Here is a 25,035-nt window from a genome sequence, read left to right as displayed (position 1 = left end):
ATGTCGAAAGCATCTTTGCAGTTATCCTGGTGTGTGGGGAAGCCTTTAGGTCCCCTCAGGAGCCACCAGTGCCCATGACAGCAGGTCTGAGCACCATCAGCCTTCCCCAGAGGTGCCTGCACATTTTCCAGTCACTTAGCTGCAGCACTACACTCTGGGAGATGAGGAAGAGGGAAGGAAAGCTATAGATGTAGAGCTCCCCATGTGTCCCACCTTCATGAGATCTCAGTGGCCTGGCCAGTCTGCCAGAAGCTGGATCCATTGGCTCATTCTTCATCCAATGCAGATTAGAGATTAGAAAGTTAGATCCAGCCAGAAAAAAAAGTGATAGTGAGCTACATGGATAGGAGAATATATGGATTTTTTTTTGATAAGCAGGGTTTTATTTTGAACCATTCTATTGGCACTTAAACTGCCCCCAATATGCCAGAGAACAGCAGTGGAAACACAGGCATTTTGAAGGAGGAGCCCCATTTTGGGGGTGTTGATAAAAAGTGGATCAGTAAATAGATGTTCAGATTCATTGCAATCCCTGTCAAAATCCCAGTTGCTCCCCCCCCCTTTTTTTTTGCAGAAATTGAGAAACTGATCTTAAAATTTATATGGCAACACAAGAGAGTCAGAATAGCCAAAACAATCTCGCTAAAGAAGAACAAAGTAGGAGACTCACACTTCTGATCCGAAAATTTACTACAAATTTACAGTAGTTGAGACGGTGTGGCAGTATAGTGGATCCCCTTGAAAGCTGGTGGGAAGTAAAAAAGAAAAAAAAAGGGAAAAACCCACTGTGGTATTGGCATAAGGATAAATAGGTAGGCAATGAAATAGAATGGAGAGTCTAGGAATAAATTCTTACATTTATGGTAAATTAATTTTCAACAAGGATAAGAAGACTATTTAATGGGGGAAAGAGTAATCTTTTCAACAAATGGTGCTGGGACAACTGGACATCCACATGCAAAAGCATAAAATTGGACTCTTATCCCATATACAAAAATGAACTCAAAATGGATCACAGATAAAATGTAAGGGCCCAAACTGTAAAGCTCTTAGAAGAAAGCATAGGTGTGAATCTTTGTGGCCTTGATTAAGTACCAAAAGCATAAGCAGCCAAAGAAAAAAAGAGATAAATTGGACTTCATCAAAATTAAAAAACTTTTGCACCTCAAAGGACACTATGAAAAAGTGAAAAGACAATGCACAGAAAGGAAGAAAATATTTGGAAATCACATATATTGTAATATGTATGATACATATATATCATCTATATCATTTGCAAATCATATATATATATATACATATATATATGCTATATATATATATAGCATCCAGAATATAAAAGGAACTATTACAGCTCAACAATTAAAAGACAAATGACCCAGTTGAAAAATGGGCAAAAATCTGAATAGACATTTCTTTGAAGAAGATATGCAAATGGCCAGTGAGCACATGAAAAGATGCTCAACATCATTTGTCATTAGGGAAATGCCAGTCAAAACCACAATGAGATATCACTTCGCACCTGCTCAGATGGCTATAATAAAAGAGACAGACCATAATAACGGTTGGCGAGGATGTGGAGAAATTTAAACCCTCATACATTGTTGGGGATGAAAATGGTGTTGCTGATTTGCAAAAGAGTTTGGCACTTCTTCAAAAGTTTAAATTTTTCATATGAGCCAATTCTGCTCCTAGGTATGTGTGAAAACATTGTTCACAAGAGAATTGAAAACATGTCTACACTAAAATGTATACACAATTGTTCATAACATAATTATTCATAATAGCCATAAAAGGGGAAACAACCTAAATATCTATCAACTGATGAATGGATAAACAAAATATGTGTATCAGTACAATGACTTATCATTGGGCCATAAACAGGAATGAAGTACGGACATGCCACAACATGCATGAACCTTGAGAACAGTGAGCTGAGTAAAAGAAGGCACACACAAAAGCCACATATTATATTTTTTCACTGATGGGAAACATCCAGAATAGACAAATCCATAGAGATAGAAAGTAGATTAATGGGTGCCAGGGCCTGGAGTATGATGAGTATGGGGAGTGACTGCTAATAGTATGAGGTTTCTTTTTGGGGTGATGAAATGTTTTGGAATTGGACAGTGGTAATGGTTGTACAAGTTTGTGAATGTCCTAAAAACCACTGAATTGCACATTTTAAAAGGGGGGATTTTATGGCATGTGAATTATATATCAACAACAAAAGAGTGGATTGATGTGTGGTCTTCACATTCAGGCTCCAGTGTTGGTTTAATGATGGTGGTCCTCATGCTTCTTTTTGCCAGGGGCCCCTGCTGAGTCACAGGTTGGTGGTGGCACAAAACCTGCTTTTACTTTCCATGAGTCAAGCCTTGGTCAGGATCTCCTGGGGAGACTCTTCCCCCATCCCCGACTCTGATGTCTCATGAGGGTAGTTCCTGGATCTGGAAACCCTGTGTGTGCATATGGCATCATTTCTAGTGGTGCCATGTTCTTCTTTTTTGTTAACCCTACTCCTCTTTTCCACCTGCCTCTTCTCTACCATAGGTTTGGTTCTGTGGCTCCAGATGGGCAGTACCATTCCCCTATTAAGAACAAGAGTGCAAGATTCAATGTGATGCTGGCAGCGCTGACCCCTTCGAGATTAGCTGTGACTTTCCAAGCTATGGGTGCCATGAAGGTAGTTGACTCTGATTTTAATTTATATCACGGTTTATTCTCTGCATGTTCCAGGGGTGGGTAACAATTTCAGGAGCTGAGCATCCTGAGCCACAGTTGGTATAATGTGGCTAGGGTTAATGGTTAGATACTATTAAGTGCCAGTTGGCCACACACAGAGAACATTTCTGCACCCTTCTTATCATGGGATCCTATCCATCTACATCTCAGATGTGCTGCTGATTATGGTGGGTGGAACATAGGCATTGTGGTAAAAGAGCCACAAAGGATGAACTTGGGGGGACGGGGTCATTCAGATCAAATGCCTCTGCTAGAAAAGCAGGGAAGGCCGGCGTGTCTCAGCTGAGTTCATTGGGGAGCTTTGATGGTCACATGGCTGTTTGGAGTATGGCATTCAGCATCACAAGTTGGAGTCCATGAAGCCAGATCCCTAGAAGGCATCTCTACCTCCCCTCCTCTCACACCTTCCCAAATACTGATTTGGAAAGAGCAGGCAGGAGAGGAAAGTTCTGGAAGGGCCTTCTCTTCCTTCTCTTCCTTCTCCTCCTCCTCTTCCTCCTCAAGGCTCAGCATTGTCTGTTCTCTGGGCCCTTTCCTTCTCTTTGCATGAGGGAAAAACCTGTTTTAAGCTCCACTGAGCTTGGTGAAGCTGGAAGAAAAATTAAGAAACCCATGAATATACATTGTGGCTCGAATCCAACTTTTCCATCAAGAAGGAATAAATTTCATTCACCTGACTCCAGGCCTCACATCAGCACACAGTTGTCTGATGAGCAGGAAAATTCTTCTTTATTCCTTTCCACCGGGTTGGTCCTGCTTCCCAGGAAGCCTGCCTGACAGGAGCTGCCCTGTGTTTTGCGTTTCCTGCCAGTTGGTACAGTTGTGCTGCTGTAAATACCCACGCTCAGTACGAAGCCAGAGACCTCATGCCCATGGGCACTGCGTCCTGCGGTTCTTCAAGGGTGTTGAGTTCGAAGTCCCGAATCAGGAACAGCTCAGCCGGTCGGTCCCCTTGGCTGAATCGTCCGACAAATGAATGAGGCCCCAGGGAAGCCTTATGATGAAGGCACAGAGGTGAGGCCAAGGCTCTTGCACAGGATTGGAGTGCTAAGGAAGGCTTCTTCTTCAAGTCCGTAATAGAAACCATTTCAGCCATTTGGGGACTCCAGAAAGAGGCAAAAGGAGAGAAGTCAGTGAGCTGAGAATTACACTGTAGAGAAGCTGGGACAAAAATCCGACCCAGGATTACCTGGTACCTTGATGGCAGTCTGCACAACAGCCCCTCTGCTGGCAGTGGCCTTGGGGGGCTCGGCGAACACGAAAGCCCCTGCTGGCTGCTGTGGCGTATGCAGGTGGTGCAGAAAGCCTGTGCTTGATGTCTCTGAGGGGGCGGTGGTGCGTGGAGGACGCCCACACTGCCAGGAGGCCCATGAGCTCTTCCAGGCTTCTGGTGGAGTCCTGAGGGGCAGGCACAGGGTAGCAGAGGCAGGGAAGCAGCAGGGCCTTCTGGAAGAGACTAAGTTTTTCAGCATCACCAGATCTGGAGCCGGGAGGGTGGGGGAGAGAGACCATGGCTGATTTTTAAGAGGTCCTCGTTCTCCATTCTACCAAACATTGGCAACGTGAGGCCTTATCTTGATCATAGAACAGAGAACCGAGGGCTCAAATCTCAGCCAGGACTTGACCAGCAGTGGGGTCGTGGGCGAATCAGGAGGCCTCGTTAAGCCTCAGCTTCTTCGTCTGTACAATGGACCTTGCGATAATGGTGAGGCAGGAGTGAGTAGAGGTATGTGCGGCACTGGCCCAGAGCGAATGTTCCGTAGCTCAGAGCTGTTACTGATGTGATACCTGGGGTCACTGCTGCTGTTACTGGGAAGATAGGTGTTAGCTGTAAGACAGGAATAAGTGGGCTTTTATTGAAACACAGGCCACCCTGGCCTCCAGGTAACAAGGCAGTCCGAAAGGTTTTGCAGAAGTGCGCAGTTCCCTTTGGATTCCCGTGCCTCTGAAGCAAAACAGAGTGGCTGTGAGTCAGCACCTGCCCTGCCCAGGAGGCAGATTTGCCCAGTGACATGGAGATCCCATCGTGGAGCCTGTGAGCCCCGGGCGCTGCGTGGTGCGGGCACCGCCGATGAGGTCGGCCCTGATGGTCAGCGACCCTGGCCATTGTGATCTCATTGCGAACGTCTCGGGCGGGGATGATCTCACCAGCCCTCTTGGCATCTCCTCCTCTCCTATGGCTCAAACACATGACAGATGTTTTCTCGGCTGAAACCTAAGACGGGCCTGCTTGTTCTGTTCTCACTGATGGGTGGAAAAATGGATCCTTTTCTCCTACGTGCATTCCTTATGTATTAGAAAACTGTCACCGCGGCTCCCCATGGTGACATTTGCTCAAGGCTGAGCATGCCTGGGCCTTTTAAACTTTGCCCAGATGTCTTATTTTTCATGGTTATCTCTCATTTCCATAGTTTCTCAGTACTTTCAGATTTTCTCTTAAAGTCTTGCCTTAATAGCCTTCCTCCAATTTGTGTCCAAAGCGTTGTGCCAGATTAAATGATTAGCAGGAACAAAAGGAAAAGGAAACCAAGACATTTGGCCTGGGTGGGAGGTGGGGGCTCGGGAGAGCTCTGCAGCCGAAGTCGGGAGGCTGGGAAGCCTTTTCAGAAGGAGAAAGGAAGCTGGGGAAAGTCACTGTGAGTTCGGAGGCGGAAGTAGAGGGAGTGTGAAATGTGAAGGAGGTCTAGCCCATTGTTTTGGGTTGATTTTTGCATGGAAGTAAGTATTTCAGCATAAGACAAACTTGTTCCTCAGTCTCTAAAGAGTCTCCCTAGTCTTTTAAAGTAGGTGCTACACAGTAGCAGGGGCCCTTCCCCAGAGTTCTGAGCAGTTCTGGGTGAGGGTGGGGCCAGGTCCGGTGAGTCTGCATTTCCAGCAATTTCCCTGGTGATGCGGACATTACTGGTTGGGCACCACATTTGGAGAACCCCTGCACAGAGCAGATGGATACAGTCATAGATTCCTGGCCCCATCCCAGCCACCTTGTCCCCGTCCTGGGCACCCAGTGCCTCCAAGATCATGGCCCAAGTTCTCTGCCTATCTCCAGCCCCTTGCATGACTTCTCACCCGGCCTCCCTCTCACATGCCTGTGCTGCCTAGCATGCCCACCCCCACTTTTCACATGATTAGTGTTCATGTACAAGTCAGCACTCAGGTGAGTGTCCTTCTTCAGAAAGGTCACAGCCGACATGTGGTCCCTCTGTCATGTTTTCAAGGCCCTGTACTCCCCCTTGCAGCATTTATTATGGTTTTGACCAGCTAAGGGTGTGATTGGCTGTTTCTGTGTCCTTGCCAGCCTAAAAGCTCCACGCAGCCAGGACCCTGCTGGCCGCATTCCCTGCTGGGTCTTCAGCTTCCCACATGGCATGGCACGAAGTAGGAACACAGTAAATAGGAGTTGGTGGAATGAATGAAGAATGAATCAGGGGTGCCCGCGTGGCTCAGTCAGTTAAGTGTCTGCCTTCAGCTCAGGTCATGATCTCAGGGTCCCGGGATTGAGCCCCAAATTTGGGCTCCCTGCTCAGTGGGGGGTCTGCTTGTTCTCTCTCTCTCTCTCTCTCAAATAAATACATAAAATCTTAAAAAAAAAAAAAAAAGAATGAATCAGAATTCACAAATTGAACACCTGACATAGTTCTTAGGAGAGGTAAGTGTTCAATGCATGTTTATCCTGTGCCCCACACCCCTACCCCTCAGCTCATTCCAGGGTGGCAGGAAAGAAAGATGTTGCTAACTCTTCCTTCTGACTCTACACGTAATATGTGCTTTACAGGCGTTAACTTATTTCCCCTCATAACAGCTCTGAGGAGGTTCCATTGGTATGTGGGGAAACTAAGGCATGAGGAGGTTAAAGAATTTGTCCAAGGTGGGCACTGACTCTGCTGGTCCTTGTTAAGGGAGATGGCCCCATATTTGGAAGGATGGTCATAGCATGTTGTGTAGATAAGACTGACACGTAGATATTACTGAAAGATATGGTTGGATTCAGTGGGAGAGGGGCAGGCCAATGCAGTACATGGAGACTAAGAAGCTGGAGGTGCTTGGGCATGTTCATGAGCTGCTGAATTAGCTGAGTTACAACTTTGGGTCATAGAAGGTCACGAGCTGGCCTGTGAATCATTGGGTTAGGAAGACTCTCACCACAGCCCTTAACCAGGACTGCATCTGGTGGGAGCCATGCTTCTCCTCATCACCTTATCCTAGTGCCAGTGCTGAGGCAGGCAAAGGGAAGATGCCCCACATAAAGTTGTTCGGGTGAGATGTGTGGGATTGACATGCATGGAAACAGCTGGAATGTTGTGCTTACCGTAGACCACAGCAAGGCCATTAACAGCATGGACCCTGGAATCGGCTTTTGGATTTTCAGCCTGCTTCTGTTTGACCTCGGCAAGTTACTGAGCCTCTCCACACCTCTAAATATAATGATAGCACTCCCTCCTAGAACTGTTGTAAGGCCTGGCTGGGGCCTGGAAGGGGCTTCTACAGTGCCCGCATACACTACGTCGTCCATACGTGGAAGCTGGTATTACATTATTATAAGGGATGTGGGAGCTTATATAATCAGGTTCAGTACTATTGATCATGAAAACGACATCGGAGGCTATGAGGATACCACACTCCGTTGGTAACACATGCTCAGCCCTCTGTGGTAGTGGTGCTTGAGCTAACAGTAGGGACTTATGAGGCTGAGCCTGGATGTTGCTGAAAGCTGTCTGTGGTCACGGTTGGCTGTGGATATGGGATGGGGAGAAGAGAGGTCCGTGCCATCTGACTTTCTTCCTGGGGTTCAATAATGGACACATGGTCCCGAGAGAAGAGTGAGGAGAGTGAATGACCATCTTTGAGTCATAAAAGGTTGCGGTATGTATGATGGTGGATAACTTTTCCCATTTCCTGGGGCTGAAGGGAGAGCAAAGGGAAGAAATTGGTTTCACATGGGACACTCGGAACTTGTGATGGGAACTTGACCTTTTCTGACAGTGAGCCTTGTTGGACATGAAGAAAGGGCCTGAGGAAGGTGGTAGAGTCCACTTTTTCAAGAGAGTCTCTCTCCCCTATTGATGGGGCTTTGGGGATATTGTGGCCTTGAATAACCTTTTCAAGACCTTCTGACTGTAAGGCTTCATGGAGGATCAGAATAACAAAGAAGAGGAGGTAAGGGGTATCTGAGTCTTCTTGAGTCAAAGACGGCTCTTCAAACCACAGGGGGCACGATGGTGTAACATAACTTGGGCCTGCACTGTGTTGGGTGAACACAGCAGAGCTGGCTGCGTGTTCCTGCTCTCTGGTCTTGCCCTGGGGCTTCCCCTTCACCCAGGCTTTGATACATCCCCAGAGATGTCCCAGATGTGTGTTCCTCACCCTGGTGTCTGGCTCCTGCATCTGGCTCTGCAATGCCAGACCTGAGTACTTGAGTCACCGGCTGGGCCTGGAACTGGGCAGCTGGCGTCAGCGTGTGACAGTCTGCGCGCCCTGATAACCTTGAAGCGGTCCCCTTAATTTAAAACCTCAGTTCCTGTAGCTACCACTATAAAACTATCAGGTTTTTGTCAGTTTAATTCTTGCTAGGAGGCACCTACTTTCGTTTTCTTTTGGAATCATTTTATGTTTATCTCTCCTTCTTGTCACTTAGTGTGATATCATTTTTATCATTATTAATAGAACATGTAGTAGGCAGAGATCATGCCTTTTTATTTAGTCTCAGTGTAGGGCCTAGTAGAACACTAAATGTCATGAAGTCTTTTTACTCTGCTTTCCCTTCCCTTCCCTTTCCTTCCCTTTCTTTTCCTTCCTTCCTTCCTTCCACTCAGCCATCTTCCAGCAATCTACACACTCGTATACCCACCTGTCCATTCATCCATCTATCTATATACCCATCCCCTCCTCTCATTCATCCATCCATTTATCTACCAATCCACTCACTTATCCATTCATCCATCCATTCATCCACCCATCCACCTTTCCACCCATCCCACTACAAAGACTCTGAACGCAAGGGTGATCCTTCATGCACGATTTACTAGTTAATGGGGAACTATGTAATGTTCTAAAGAAAAGCAGTCACCTTTCTGATGGACACCATATTTTAGAAAATCTCCCTAGGCAAGAGTGTATAAGGAAAGGTCAGAGGCATATTCCATCCTCCAGAGCCTAGCCCTCAGCCAGCATTAAGGACTGAATAAGAAGCATCTCTATAGGACCTTGTATGCCTGAGGGCTTGGTGTGGGAACTGAAATGAATGGGATTAGATAGAAATGGAAGTACTCTGACAATGGGCACAGTGAGACCTCTGCCCCATCAAATAGTGTCGTGTAATGGGAGGACAGAGTGAGGTAGGATATGGGGTCCCTAGAGCAATGTCTTGAAAATGTATGGTACTCGCAAGTGTGTGTATCATTGAAATCGACGAGACAAAGTTGATTGATGTTTATTCTTTTGACATTTTGTAATGTGGACAGTCACCCGTTATCACACGGAGTTGGAGAGTTGAAAATGGGGCTCATCCTGTGTCAGTTGTATGCTTGTCTTTTTAGATGCATCGTGTATGCTTTGAGGATGCTTTGAGGAAGCAGGTTCACGTTGCTCATCTTGTTCTACTCAGGTTAACATTATTCTCACTTTAGCATCCTCACACATGCATACACAGGTGTAAGGAGCAGGGGACTTGCTCAGATGCTGGGGAAGTACCGTGGGATAAGGGGTTTGTCTGGATGATCCTCAGAGGGGCCATCTGTGAAATGTGTACTGTTTCGTTTTCTGGTTTAGAAACTTCCCAAGGTTGACCACCAGAGGGTAGCAAATACCAATAATGACTTGCAGATTCTTTTTTCCTTTAAATTTATTTGGGGTTGTATGTAAGAAAAGCCTGGAATTTTGTTGTTCTCATCAGTTTAGCATCTTGTCAGCTATGAGTGTTGATTGTTACAAAATGGTTAGTATAAGGAGAGTGGGGCGGGGGGTGCATCAGCTGAGTAATTAATTGTCTGGCCCAAGACCAAGACTGTACATAGGATGCAGTTATTTGGATGACTCTTCAGGATATAATTTGGCTCACTAATGTCTTAAGAAATAAGTTTGCAGCATTTTGGGTGGGTGTGAAAATGGTTAAATTTTTTTTGTGGTGTTTCCATGGCAGTTTACATTTTTAACAACTGAAATTTAAACATTTATTTTTTAAAAGGTACATCTGCTGCCTTTTATCTCAAAGAGCAAAGAGCTAAAGATCCAGTACAACTGTAGATAAGTAGCACATGACATGAATTTTTGAAATGGTTATTTTAAAGAATTGCCACTTTGAATTTACTTCAATTCTGTGAACACATGTGGGATGAGTCGCTGTGGACCGTGAGCAGAGATAACCTGGAACAGGTGTGCGCCCTCCAGGAGCTCATGGTGTATCCACGTAACTGAGATACTATAGTGCTGTGAGGGGCTCGACTGTGAGGCAGCCTCCAGGGATTACGCTGGCAGGAAGGGGAAGGTGGTGGTGGTGGTATTGAGAATGACACTTCATAAAGAGAGTCTGGAGATTTTTGTGGTTGAAAGAGACCTTAGAGATAAGAGTCCAGTGTATACGTTTTTTGGAGACATTTCTAAATGAGGCTCTGATTCTCTCAGGCACAAAGACCTTAGAAGTTGACCTCCAGCCCTCCCACCCTGAGCAAAGTCTCCAGGTCACGCCTGTAGATGGAGAACAACCCAAGAGAACATGGCGGCATATGGAGTTTTTCTGTGCTGGAGGAGAGGAAAGTCTTGGGCATCCCTCCCCCTGTGATGTGGCCCAGGAATGGGAGAGGTTTGTGACGATGATAACGTTTCAAGGAACAGAGCTCCCTTGAACTAAGTCATCAGAGGCTGAGCAAGCCTTGTAGGAAACCCCAGTCTCCTTAAACCCTGAGGTGTGGCCGTGCAGCTATGAGACGCTGTTGTCAGTGTAGATGGCTTCCAAGTTGCTCTGAGCCTGGGTCCTGCCTGGGAGGGGGCTTGCCTCTAGCAGTCTGCTCACCCAGGACTTGGAGGAATGATGCCCAGGCTGCAGCTGTGAGGAGCTTCATCTGCCCTGTTGCCTGCCTCTGGGGAGCACCATCTGCACCATCCGAAAGGTCAAGTATGGATGATTAATGGCTGGCTTGCTGTCCTTAGGAGCTTTTCCACCTGAAACTTGATATTCCATGTAGCGCAAGTGCTTGCACAGGTCACTGTACCTTTTCCTCACTCCACATTTCATGGACCCCATTCTTCTTCCTCTGCCACGAATCCCTCTGTTGGTAGTTTCTCAGAGAAAGGTGACAGTAGTTCAGGCCATCACCAAATAATAACTCCTTGTCTTGAGTGCTTCCCTGAGCATTTTATAGATAATCACTGCTTTAGTCATCACAGTGGCCCTATGAGGTGGGTGCTGTCACAATCCCCATTTTCTAGATGAGAAAACAGAGATATAGAAAAATGTAACAGCTTGCCCCGAATTCCCCAGGCCTCACAATGTGGCAGCCTGGGGCTGGGGCCCTGCCTTACCCACACTGGGATGGCTTTTGTAATCCTCAAGCAAGGGGTTCTGTGAGTCCATCACAGACCCTTCTCACTGGCATTCCTGGACCGCTTTGACACATGGTTGTATTTGCTTTGGTTAACCAAACCGAACCAAAAATTAAAAATAATTTTTTTGTCTACATTTAAAAATGTGGCATTCCACTCAAACTGGGATTTGGCAGATGCCAGTTGGTTAGCGGCTGGGCCAGAATCCCGGCTTCCCTCTCCACTGTGGCCTGGGACCTGATTTGTTTTTTAGCGGCACCACGGACTTTGTGTGATCACCATGTGTCACCGTGGTCCTGAGCATTGGTGTGCGGGGAGCATGAGGGGCGAGGGGAGACAGGCGGGTCCAACCTTTACGTAGAATGCCCTTTTATGGGGAAAAGGTCCATATATAATGAACATTTGTTGAGTGTGTACAACTCTGAGCTCAGTCCAGTGGGATGATTTTTGAATACCTCTGCTTACTCGCATCAGGTTTGCTGGTGAAAGGTTGTATAGGAGCGCCTGGGTGGCTCAGTCGTTAAGCATCTGCCTTCAGCTTGGGTCATGGTCCCAGGGTCCTGGGATGGAGCCCCACATCGGACTCCCTGCTCTGCAGGAAGCCTGCTTCTCCCTCCCCCACTCCCCCTGCTTGTGTTCCCTCTCTCTCTGTGTCTCTCTCTGTCAAATAAATAAATAAAATCTTAAAAAAAAAAAAAAAAGAAAGGTTGTATATTCCCCTGTATGAGACTTCCGTGTTAGCTCTGGAAGCGGTTTGGTTTAGGTATGTGGAAATTTTTCAGTAATGTGTCTAGATCTGGTCTTTCATTTTACCCTGCATGGCACTTGGTAAGCTCTTTCAATTTGAAAACTTTTCATTTTGGGGAACTTTCTTCTTCTAGTTCTCTGGTAATTCTTTTCCCCTTTTTTTCTGTTTTCTCAGAACTCGGTTTGAAGGTTGGAGTTTTTGTCTTGATTGCCTCTCTCTTACTTTTCCCCTCAGAGTTCTCAATAGGATTTGCTCTATGTTCTGGAATTTTTCTTATTACACATTTTTATTTGTACAATTACTTTTAATTTTCAAGAGCTCTTTCTCTTATCTATTCCTTTTCTATAGGGATATGTTTTAGTTTTTTAGATGCAGTTGCTTCTGTAATCTACACCAACTGGAGATTTTTTTCAGAGTTCTATTCTTTAAATTTTTTTTTCCCTATAGGGTCAGTTGGGGTCAATTAGAGAAAGAGAGGGTTGGGGGACAGAGAGATTGGAAACCATCTATTACAATCAGTGTGAGGTTAGTGCTATAATAGAGTTATTAGCAGGACCAGGACAAGGGCCACTAGGATTAGCTCAAGCCATTGGGGGAGAGTTCCCCCAAAGACTTTACACTGACTCGGGGCACCTGGGTGGCTCAGTCGTTAACTGTCTGCCTTCGGTTCAGGTCATGATCCCAGGGTCCTGGGATCAAGTCCCAAATCGGGCTCCCTGCTCTGCAGGAAGCCTGCTTCTCCCCCTCCCACTTCCCCTGCTTGTGTTCCCTCTCTCGCTGTGTCTCTCTCAGTCAAATACATAAATAAAATCTTAAAAAAAAAAAAAAAAGACTTTACACTGACTCTTGAAGGTAAGTAGAAATTGCTTGGGAAAAAAGAGGGGGAAGAACATTCCAGGCAGAAGGAAGACCATGCATGAAGACATGGAGGGGTATAAACCAATGAAGTCCATGGTGGATGAACAGAAGGCTTACTGTGGCCAGAGCTTCCATGGTCTGCTTGAGAAGTTGTGGTGGTTTATCTACCACACTGACCAAGCTGGCAGGTGAGTGAGGGCCACAATGGAAAAGGACTCAGGAGCCACAGAGAACCTGCAAAGGAAGGATTACATGCAGGATAAGGACATGACTGGAACTGCATTTTAGATAGTGTCATGGCAGATGGGTGGAAGATAGAGGGAGGTGTAGCGTTGGCAATTGGGACTGTGATAATGGTCCAAGTAAGACAGGATGTGTGGAAGGGGTGGGGAAAGAATATGGTGTAAATGCAAAGGACAGAATGGAGAGGATATTGGGGCTGGTTGGATGTAAGAGACAAAGGATGACAGCAGGTCTGGCTTTGGTGACTGACCTTGAACTCATTCAGGGAGTTAAGAAGGGGTTGCTTCCTATGCTTTCACCAATAGAAACTTTCCTTTAAATATACAACTGGCTTGACTCTACCCCTAACTTACACTACTGCAGAGACTGTGGGCGGATCTACCTCATGCGGAAGCTGGAGATCAAGACCCTGGGGCTTTTGGAAACCTCCTCTCCCGCTTCCCCCTTGTTTAAGGAGCAGGTGTTGAGGGCTAGCCCCAGGAGAGGCTCCTTCTCATGGGGAGGCCTCCCTGTCCAGCACTGCCAGGACGGCATGGGTGAGCATGCCAAAGGCTGGACTATGGTTTTAGCAAGTCCTTCCCCTCCTTCCATCAGCCACTTACTCTAGCCTGGCTTGCATCAATAAGAAAGGTGACATTTTGGCCTGTGTCTACAGTTCCTTGGCTTATTTCTCAATTCGTATAAAAGCCAGGTGGGGGTCCCTTGTCAACCCCAATGTAGGGACCATAAAAAGAGAGCATGTTCATATTTAAAATGTATGTGCCTGATGAGAAGCACAGTGCCCTGCTCCCGTGAGGATATGTGACCTTACTACATTTATTACACAGTTTAGGGGGGGTCCTGCCTACATTGTAGGGAATCCCCTCTGGATCAGACTTGACCAGAGTTTGGAGAGGTTGTGGCTGGAGCAGGAAGATATAAACTGAGGGATGGGCATTCCCTGCCTGCAAGGTTGGCCCTGGGCGGAGTGCCTGAGGGCTTCTGTGGAACCATCTTTTTTTTTTTTTTTAAAGATTTTATTTATTTATTTGAGAGAGAGAGAGAATTAGAGAGAGCATGAGAGGGGCAAGGGTCAGAGGGAGAAGCAGACTCCCCACTGATTGGGGAACCCCATGTGGACTCAATCCTGGGACTCCAGGATCACAACCTGAGCTGAAGGCAGTTGCTTAACCAACTGAGCCACCCAGATGCCCCTGTGGAACCACCTTTATTTGCTGCTCAGAAGACTCTGAAGCAAATAGGTCTTGCCTGGGGTGCTTGCCGTGTGAGGCCAGTCATTGGGAATGTTAGCTTCAAGTGAGCAGGATCTGTGTCTTCTTGGTCACTGTTGTCCCCTCTGGACTTAGAACAGGGCCTGACACTTAGTAAGCACTTAGTAAGTGAATGGGTAGATGAATAGATGGATGGCTATAGTGATGAAGGGAAGGCTTCTTTGATGGAGAATAAGTCAGTCCACATCACAGCTCCATGGAGATCAGATGTATGTCATTTGGTGGCATTTTAAATGAATTAAGGGCAGTGAACCATGATCTGAATCTTTAAACAATTAAAAGAAGCATTCTCCATTTCTTCTGTGTATATCCAGACCTTCATTTTATAACTTTGGAGCTTGCCCACATCAGGGTATTTTTAGTCCATGCAGGGGTCTATACAGGCAGAGACTATTTTGTGTTTTATTTCCTGCAGAGCTCACTTGCTTCCTGGCTCACCCTTGCAGATTGCTCATGGGTGAGCCTCATGGGTCTGACGACATTGTCAGTGTGACTGGAGTGCTATTCTTGGCGGATGACGCACAGGTCTGGGGACGGTCTCTCATTCTCTAGAGATAGATGGCCGTGTAACAGGATTAAAGCTTCAGTGAGCAGCCCCTGTCCCAGACTGTGGAGGAGCTGGGTGAAAGGGGATTCTTTCTGGGCAACAGAAATGATCTCATACTCAGCATACAGATCCAATTGCAGTTCCTCAAACAGGCCACACCTTGTCCCTTCTGGGCTCTGCCCATGACCTCCCTCTCTTCTTTCCTATTCACCCATTCTGCCTAAGGGTAGCTGTTCTTTCCTCAGGAAGTGTACCCACTCTTGCGGCTGCCCTTCCTGCATGGAGCTCTCATGGCACCTGGCTGGTCCGGCCCCAGGTGTTAGCTGTGGTCTGCTTCTCGGGCCAGCTGTTAGACTGGCAGCTAGCAGAGGACAGAGGCATCACACAGCACCAGGTGAATATCTGTGGGCTGATTCAGCCCGGAGACTCCCCAGCCCATTACCAACATCTTTGTTCTGAGGAAGTTCAGGAGAAGGGAAAGGCAGCTGCTATGTGCTGGCCACTCCCTGACGGGCCAGACGTGCTATGCTCTCTATGCGTTTGCTCACCCAGGGCTCAGAACAGTTCTACCATGATCCCCATTTTACAGATGAGAAGACAGAGGCTGCGTGAGGTAAGGTAGCTTGGCAAGGACAAACAGCTCATGTGGGGGCAATGCAGTGTTTTGCCCACCTTGCCCCAGAATGACTTGAGGGTCTGCCCTGAATAACTCTTGTCAAAGACCCCTTTTTCATCTTTTTCTTTGTAACTGAAATATAGTTGATATACATTATTATATTAGTTTCAGGTGTACAACATAGTGATTTGATATTTATATACTCAATGCTCACCATGATGAGTGTGGCTACTATCTGTTACCATACAAAGTTACTACAATATCATTGACTATATTCCCTATGCTGTACTTTTCATCCAAGAGACTTACTTATTTTATTCCTGGAATTTTGTACCTCTCAATCCCCTTCATCTATTTCACCCATCCCCCTGCACTCCTCCCCTCTGGCAACCACCAGTTTGTTCTTTGTATTTATGAGTCTTTTTGTTTGTTGTTTGTTCATTTGTTTTTTTTTTAGATTCCACATGTAAGTAAAATAATACGGTATTTGTCTTTCTCTGTCTGACTTATTTCACTTAGCATAATACCATCTAGGCCCACCATCATGAATGGCAAGATTTCATTCTTTTTATGGCTAAATAATAGTTCATTGTGATATATATGTATGTATACCACATCTTCTTTATCCATTCATCTATCAATGGACACTTATGTTGCTTCCATATCTTAGGTTGCTTCCATATCTATTGTAAATAATGCTGTAATAATAGCTTATATCTTTTTGAATTAGTATTTGTGTTTTCTCCCGGTAAATACTCAGAAGTGGAATTACTGGGTTGTACATATTTCTATTTTTAATTTTTTTGAGGTATCTCCATACCATTTTCCATAGTGGCTGCACCAATTTGCCTTCCCACCAACAGTGCACAAGGGTTCCCTTTTCTCCACATCCTCGCCAACACTTGTTATTTCTTGGTTTTTTGATATTAGCCATCTGACTGGTGTGAGATGATATCTCATTGTGTTTTGTTTTTTTTTTTAAAGATTTTATTTATTTGACAGAGAGAATGAGATAGAGAGAGAGAGCACGAGAGTGGGGAGGGTCAGAAGGAGGAACAGACTCCCCGCCAAGCAGGGAGCCCGATGCGGGACTCGATCCGGGGACTCCAGGATCATGACCTGAGCTGAAGGCAGTCGCTTAACCAACTGAGCCACCCAGGCACCCTCATTGTGGTTTTGATTTGCATTTCCCTGATGATGAGTGGTGTTGAGCTTCTTTTCATGTGTCTGTGGGCCATCAGTATGTCTTCTTTGGAGAAATGTCTATTTAGGTCTTCTGCCCATTTTTAAGTCAGATTGTTTGTTTTCTTTGGTGTTGAGCTGTATGAGTTCTTTATGTATTCTGGATGTTAACCCCTCATCAGAAACATTGTTTGTAAATGTCTAGTCCCATTCATTAGGTTGTCTTTTTGTTTCATTTGATGGTTTCCTTTGCTGTGCAAAAGACTTTTAGTTTGATTTAGTCCCAATTGTTTATTTTTGCTTTTGTTGCCCTTGTCTGAGGAGACAAATCCAAAAAAATATTGCTAAGACCAATGTCCAACAGTTTACTGCCTATGTTTCCTTTTGGGAAATTTATAGTTTAGGTCTCACAGGTAGGCCTCTAATCCATTTTGAGTTTGTTTTTGTGTATGGTATATGAAAGGGGTCCAGTTTCATTCTTTTGTATGTAGCTGTCCAGTTTTCCCAACATCATTTATTGAGGAGACTGTCTTTTTTCCCCATTGTATATTCTTGCCTCCTTTGTTGTAGATCAATTGACCATCAAACTGTGGGTTTATTTCTGGGCTTTCTATTCTGCTGTATTATCAATGTATCTATTTTATGTTTGTATCAGTGCCATATTATTTTGATTACTATAGCTTTGTAGTATTGTTTGAAATCTGGAATTGTGATATCTCCAGCTTTGTTCTTCTTTTTCAAGATTGCTTTGGCTATCTGGGGTCTTTCATGGTTCCATATGAATTTCAGGATTATTGATTCTAGTTCTATAAAAAATACTATTGCTATTTTTTTTTAATTTTTTTTAAGATTTTATTTATTTGCAAGAGAGAGAATGAGAGACAGAGAGCATGAAAGGGAGGAGGATCAGAGGGAGAAGCAGACTCCCTGCTGAACAGGGAGCCTGATGTGGGACTTAATCCCAGGACTCCAGGATCATGACCTGAGCCGAAGGCAGTCGCTTAACCAACTGAGCCACCAGGCGCCCACTATTGCTATTTTGATAGGGATTACATTGAATCTGTAGATTGCTTTGGATAGTATGGACAATTTAACAATGTCCATTCTTTCAATCAATGAGCTTGGTATAGTGTTCCATTTATTTGTGTCATCTTCAATTTCTTTCATCAATGTCTTATAGTTTTCAGAGCATAGGTCGCTCACCTCCTTAAATTTATTTATTTTTTATTTTTATTTTTTTAAAGATTTTATTTATTTGACAGAGAGAGATACAGCGAGAGAGGGAACACAAGCAGGGGGAGTGGGAGAGGGAGAAGCAGGCTTCCCGCGGAGCAGGGAGCCTGATGTGGGGCTCGATCCCAGGACCCTGGGACCATGACCCGAGCCGAAGGCAGGCGCTTAACGACTGAGCCACCCAGGCGCCCCCTTAAATTTATTTTTTAAATTAAGTTTATTCCTAGATATTTTATTCTTTTTGATGCAATTGCAAATGGGATTATTTTCTCAATTTCTCTTTCTGCTAGTTTGTTATTAGTGTAGAGAAACACAATTAATATACAGAAATTTCTGTATATTAATTTTGTATCCTTTAACTTTACTGAATTCATGTATTAGTCCTAAGACATGAAATTTTTGGTGGAGTTCTTAGGGTTTTCTATATGTGGTATCATGTCATCTGCAAATAGTGACAGTTTTACTTCTTCCTTACCAATATGGATGCCTTTTAATTTCTTTTTTCTTGTCTTATTGCTGTGTCTAGGACTTCCAGTACTACGTTGAATAAGAGTAATGAGAGTGGACAACTTTGTCTTGTTCCTGGTCTTAGAGGAAAAGCTTTCAGCTTTTTACCATTGAGTATGATGTTAGCTGTGGGTTTGTCGTATATGGCCTTTAGTATGTTGAGGTATGTTTCTTCTATGCCCACTTTGTTTTTTTAAAGATTTTTATTTTTTTAAAGGAAGCTCTACACCCAATGTGGTGCTTGAACCCATGACCCTGAGATCAAGAGTCTCACACTCCATCGACTGAACCAGCCAGGTGCCCCTATGCCCACTTTATTGGGAGTTTTTTTTTTTTTAATCATGAATGGATGTTCAATCTTGTCAAATGTTTTTTTTTCTGTGTCTATTGAGATGATATGATTTTTATTCATTTTGTTAATGCGGTGTATCACATTGATTGATTTGTGGACATTGAATCATCCTTCCCTCCCCTGAATAAATCCTACTTGATCGTGGAAAATACTCCTTTGAATGTATTGTTGAATTAAGTTTGCTAATATTTTATTGATGATTCTTGCATCTCTGTTCATCAAGGATATTAGGCTATAATATTAGGCTACACCCATCAGGGATATTAGGCTATGATTTCTCTTTTTCTTTTTTTGTAGTGTCTCTGTCTGATTTGGTATCATGTAATGCTGGTTTTGTAGAATGAATTTGGAAGCATTCCTTCCTCTTTTTTTTTTTTTTTTTTGAGAGAGAAAAAGATCATGAGCATGGTGAGGGGAGGGGCAGCAAACGAGGGAGAGAGAATCTTAAGCTGACTTCACACCCAGCATGGAGCCCAATGCAGGACTTGATTTCATGATCCTGAGATCATGACCTGAGCCAAAATCAAGAGTAAGATGCTTAACTGAGTCACCCAGGCGCCCCATCCTTCCTCTTCAATTTATTTATTCATTTATTTATTTTTAAAGATTTTATTTATTTATTTGACAGAGAGAGAGAGTGCAAGCACATGCAGGGGGAGTAGCAGAGGGAGAGGGAGCAGCAGGTTCCCCACCAAGCAGTGAGCCCTATGCAGGGCTTGATCCTGGGATCCTGGGATCATGACCTGAAGCAAAGGCAGATGCTTAACCGACTGAGCCACCCAGGCTCTCCCTTTCTCTTCAATTTATTAAATCTTCTTTAAATATTTGGTAGAGTTTACTTGTGAAGCCATCTGGTCCTGGACTTTTGTTTGTTGAGATTCTTTAAATTACTGATTCAATTTCATTACTAGTAATTGGTCTATTCAGATTTTTAATTTCTTCCTTATTCCACCTTGGAAGATTTATGTTTTTAGGAATTTATCCATTTCTTCTAGGTTGTCCAGTTTGTTGGTGTAAAATTTTTTTGTAGTTTTCTCTTAAAATCCTTTGTATTTCTGTGGTGTCAGTTGTAATTTCTCTTCCTTTATTTCTGATTTTATTTATTTGCATCCTCTCTTTTTTTTCTTGATGAATCTGGCTAATGGATTATCAATTTTGTTTATCCTTTCAAAGAACCAGCTCTTAATTTCACTGATTGTTTCTAGTGTTTTTTTTTTCAGCCTCTATTTCATTTATTTCCACTCTAATCCTTATTATTTCCTTCCTTTTACTGTGAGCTTTGTTTTTCTTTTTCTAGTTTCTTAGGTGTAAGCTTAGATGGTTTATTTGGTTTTTCTTATCTCTTGACGTAGGTCTGTATTGCTCTAAACTTTCCTCTTGGAGCTGCTTTGTTGTGTCCCAAAGATTTTGAACCACTGAGTTTTCATTTTCATTTGTCTCAAAATTTTTTAAAATTTCCTCTTTGATTTCTTCATTGACCCATTAGTTGTTTAGCATGTTGTTTCATCTGCATATGTTTGTGTCTTTTCCAGTTTATTTTTTGTAATTTCTTTCTAGTTGTACATTATTGTGGTCAGAAAAGATGCTTGATATGATTTCAATCTTCTTAAATTTATTGGGACTTGTTTTGTGGCCTAACATGTGATCTATCCTGAGAATGTTACATGTGCATTTGAAAAGATGTGTATTCTGCTGTTTTTGGATGGAATGTTCTGTATATATCTGTTAAGGCCATCTAATCTAACGTGTTGTTCAAAGCCACTGTTTTCTTATTGATTTTTCTGTCTGGATGATATATCCATTGATTTAAGTGGGATGTTAAAATCCTTACTAATATTGTATTACTGTCAATTTTTCCCTTGATGTCGGGTAATATTCACTTTATATATTTAGGTCCTCCTGTTTGGGTGCATAGATATTTACAATTGTTATATCCTTTTGTAGGGGTGATCCCTTTATCATTAGTAGTGTCTGTTTTGTCTAATGTGTGTGGCTACCCCAGCTTTTTATTTTTTCTGCTTGCATTTGCATGGAATATCTTTTTCCATCCCTTTACCTTCAATCTGTATGTGTCTTTAGGCCTAAAGTGTGCAGCATATAGTTGGGTCTTGTTTTTCTATCCATTCAGTCACTACTTGAAAGGCTCTCTATTTTGAGGCTGCACTGGAGGAGGAGTGTTGGACGTGGGGCCCCAAAGTGCAGCATCTTAGATTTCTGGAAACTTCCATGCCTCTTGCTTGGGTAAACTCTGACCTTTGAGCCCACTTGGCCCATGTTATATTCTGAGGATTAGATCTTATCTGTCTCTGGGTTTGTGGGGGCGACTTTAGACTCAACTTGATTTTTGTTCGCTGGGATATCATAGGTCAGGTGGTCAGGGTGATGGGCATTAGCACCAAAGTGACCCTATTGGGCCATGTTTTCTTTATTAATTTTCATCTGATGAGAATGTTCTAATGAGTAGACTTTTTAAAAATATTTGCATATCTCATTTCTTTGTTTAATTAGCATTGTAAGAACAATGTCCCAGTTTTCATGCTTGAATAAATAACTGTCATGGTGTAAGGTGCTAAGGGGCTGGTTCACTGCAGTGCTTTCCCTTTCTCGTGTTTGGCATCTCATCTAAGCTTTGTTTCAATGCACACTCCAGACATTACTTTTAAAAGAACTAATCTTGTCAGCCAAATAATACCTTCTACTGCCATGAGATATCTCCTAAATTTAGAGGACACTGTCATTGTTGCAGCGTGATTCTGAGAATCAGATCACAGGAGATGCTTAATACAAAAGTATACTCTATGCCTATATTCTGTTTTTAAGGTAAGTGGAATTTTAAAAGTGGGGAAGTTAGTTTAAGTATGGCCTTCCCTCTGATATAACCCCGCTTTTATATATGATCTTACAAATCCTCTGGCTTGTTCACTTTAGTCCACTACATGGACTAAAGTCATGGCAGTATTGTAAGTTTTAGAGGATAGAACATAGATATTAAGTCCCTGCACTTAAGGGGTTTTCAATCCTGTTGGAAGAGCAGAATGTAGACCTGAAAGGATCCTACATCAACATTGATGTCCTGGGAGCATGATGAAGCTGTAACAAGCACAGGCTGACTTGGCTTCCATGCTGCAGTTAGAAGCCAGCCTGACTTGGCCTACTAGGCAGGCATGAAGAGGACACACTGTATTATAAGAAGCATAATTTTCAGAACACTGGAGGGGATAGTTCCACTCAGTGCCTGGAGTATTGTTGATTTCTGGGCTTCATTTGTAAATAGAGACCTGGATAAATGGAGCCAGGTGATACCCAGGATAGTAAAGGGATGTAACACAATGCCATGCTAGGAACCACTGGAACATCTGGGGATGCTGGGAAGAGAGAAGATCTTGGGATAGAGAAGCATGATAGCAACCATGTAATAAACTGGGGATATTGGAGGCAGCTGGGAACCCGGTTTGGCTTAGATGATGGAGGGCTTTTCTTGCCTTGTTAAAGATTTTGCATTTTATTCTCTTGGCAATGGGGCTCTGCTGATGGTTTGTAAGGAAGGAAGCAATGAGAATTAGCTTGTGGTTCAGGGAACACCTTGGTTTGGAATAGAAAACACAGAGGAGGAACAGGTTTGGGGAGGAAAGCATGAATTTGCAGAAGCTTCAGGAGTGTGGAGGCTCTGGGATGCATTGGCTGAAGCTGGGGGGGAGTAGGTGACATCATGCAGGAAGAAGTAACAATGAGGAACTCTGGGCAAAGCCTACATTTAAAGGATAAGCTAAAGGGCATGATGGGGGAATGCAAGGGATAGGTCAGGGAAGTGGGAGGAGAACCAGAAGATTAAATCTTCATAGAAGCCAAGAGGAGAAAATTTCAAGAAGGAATGTGTAGTTAGTGATCCCAGAGTAATCATCTCCATTTGTTGAATGATGCTCATTCATCGAGTGCCAGGCATTTTGCTAACTGCTCTCCATGCATCATTTCCTTTAATTCTTATAGGAGTTCCACAAAGGTGACACTAATGTTGATATTCTGTAGGTAAGGGACGGAGGACCAGGATGTTACGCTTCTTGGAAGACAGCATGTGGACTTCAGTGTGAGACAAGCTGAGTTTGAGTTCCGCCGCTGCTTTTATTAGCTGTGCATACTTGTATAGATTACTTGGTTTTTCTCCTCTAAATGAAATATACTGGCCCAGTTTCCTGAGGATGTTGATGGGATTCTGTGAGCTATTGTCTCATTTTAAGTGAAGCCCTTCACATGTGCCCAACATGCACGGGTCCCTCCATAGACTTTAGCATGGTCCTAGTTATTGCCCAGTGTTACCTAGATGGTAGTAAGTATGGAGCTGAATTTGAACCCCAGTCTGTGTGGGACCATATCCTGTGCCATGCCTTCAACCAAGGGAGATGATATGGGACCAGACGTTAAATGCCCATGGGGTGGAGGAATGGTGTTTTAGAGGTAGGGGTAACTTGAGTGTGTCTGAGCCTAGAAGGGAAAGAGGAAGTAGGAAGGGAGAGATTAATGTTGCCAGAGAGAGGGGGGTTGCCTGGTGGGAAGGTCAAGGGGAGACATATGACAAGCCATTAAAACATAGATGGAGGAATGACCCTGAAAACAAAGCAGATGTTTCTCCTTCATAGATGGGAGGGACAGAAAGTCCGAAGAAAGGAGGTAACAAAGAATTTTCAAGGAGGGGCAAGAAAATTGGGAACACTCTAATAAATGATATCTATTCCCTCAGGAATGCAGAGTTAGATCAAGGTATGAGGAAAGGGAGCAGGGGTGGGGTGGAAACTTTGGAAGAGGATGCTCTGTGTTTACAGCCATAGACAGTGGTAGGGTGGGGAGAAGAGAGGCAAGGAAGAAGAGGGCTTGTGGAGATCATGGAAGACCCGGTCTTGAGTGGCTTGCTGTGGTGTAATGTACAGTTGTGGCTAGGCAGTGTGATGATGCAATTAGTACTTGGGGCAGTGGTAGGGAAACGGGATGGTTGGGTTGGCTCAGATTTGGAAGTTGGCTTGCAGAAGGACAGTGTGTCAGAGTGAGATGGCAGCTTCTGGGAAGGTGTGAATCAAGGGAGCCCAGGAGATGAGGGTGGGTGGGAATGGGACAAAGGGACACTGGGGTCTGAGGGAAAAATTTCCTCCTTCCACTGTTGCTGAATACCCAGAGTATGATTAGGAACTTCTGATGAATAATATATATGACTCACTTTCAGAACTCATTTTCCAAAAAATATAAGGCATCTGTATGCAAAATTTTATGGCAAGAATTTCATAGCTCTTAAGCCAGATTTTACTCAGATTGTTATCTCAAGTGCAATCCACTAAAGCTGGGCTCTCAAAACCCTTGGTCTCATGGTCACGCGTAGCCTAGTCCGAGGATCAGTCATTTTTTCAAGGATCCCTAAGTTCTTTTTGTTGGAGAATGGCTTTAGATACCAAGGTTTGGGTGACAAGTGTTTTCATTGCTAATAGAGTGTTGTTACTTCTAGGTCTTCTCAGTTGATAGAGCAAGGAAATGTACGTGGAGTGTTTTTCCTTGTTTAAAAAAGATCTTATTTCAATTCAATTATTTAACACATAGTGTGTCATTAGTTTCAGTTGTAGAGTTCAGTAATTCATCGGTTGCATGATGGAAATACACGTTTTTATACTAACCTGTGTGTAAACAGGTATCTCAATATGTATCCATTTGTATCTATATTAAGCTAAAATTGAGTTCATACTGATGTCTCAGTTCCAATCCATTACCACATAGATCATTCTAAACTTTTCCCCTAACTTGTCTGTAATCTCCTGCTTCAATAGTGAGAAACCTAACTCCAGCCATTTGCCATCCATTTACTTAATTCTTCAGTTCCAGTATACATATATAGTGGTTTCAGAATTGCTAACTCATGCCCCTGTGGGAAACAATGTTATCATCCAGAGTATAGTGCTTTTCAGTTTATTTTGCTTTTGGTTTTACAGTCTACACTCAACTCCAAAGTTACTTACTTCAATACCTTTATCTCCCATCCCCTTCAGTGAGGTTGTTTTATACATTTGTGATAGATTCTTTGGTCAGTCTGAATTCCATTCTGTAATCCCCTTAACTTTTACACGATTAAAAAAATTGCATACATCAAGTTTCATCCTTTGTGCTGTAAAGTTCTGTGGGTTTTGACAAATGTATAGTTTAATGTACCTGCCATTATAGTAT

At 43.7% G+C, this 25,035-nt stretch overlaps 1 protein-coding gene across 4 annotated transcripts in view; it reads left to right on the top strand.

The window, feature by feature from the left end:
* Nucleotides 1-25,035, top strand: part of ACOXL (acyl-CoA oxidase like) — a 346,122-nt gene that overhangs the window by 64,854 nt on the left and 256,233 nt on the right. For all 4 annotated transcript variants that reach the window (XM_081796794.1, XM_081796796.1, XM_081796795.1 and 1 more), the window contains one exon: nt 2,554-2,686. In XM_081796794.1, the coding sequence (XP_081652920.1) occupies nt 2,554-2,686 (133 nt within the window). The remainder of the gene's footprint in view (nt 1-2,553; nt 2,687-25,035) is intronic.

The sequence above is a fragment of the Leptonychotes weddellii genome, chromosome 10, assembly GCF_054177405.1.
Source record: "Leptonychotes weddellii isolate Sample4059 chromosome 10, ASM5417740v2, whole genome shotgun sequence".
NCBI classification, from domain to species: Eukaryota; Metazoa; Chordata; class Mammalia; order Carnivora; family Phocidae; genus Leptonychotes; species Leptonychotes weddellii.
The sequence above is the reverse complement of the archived record's forward strand: the minus strand, read 5'-3'. Positions and strand labels throughout refer to the sequence as shown.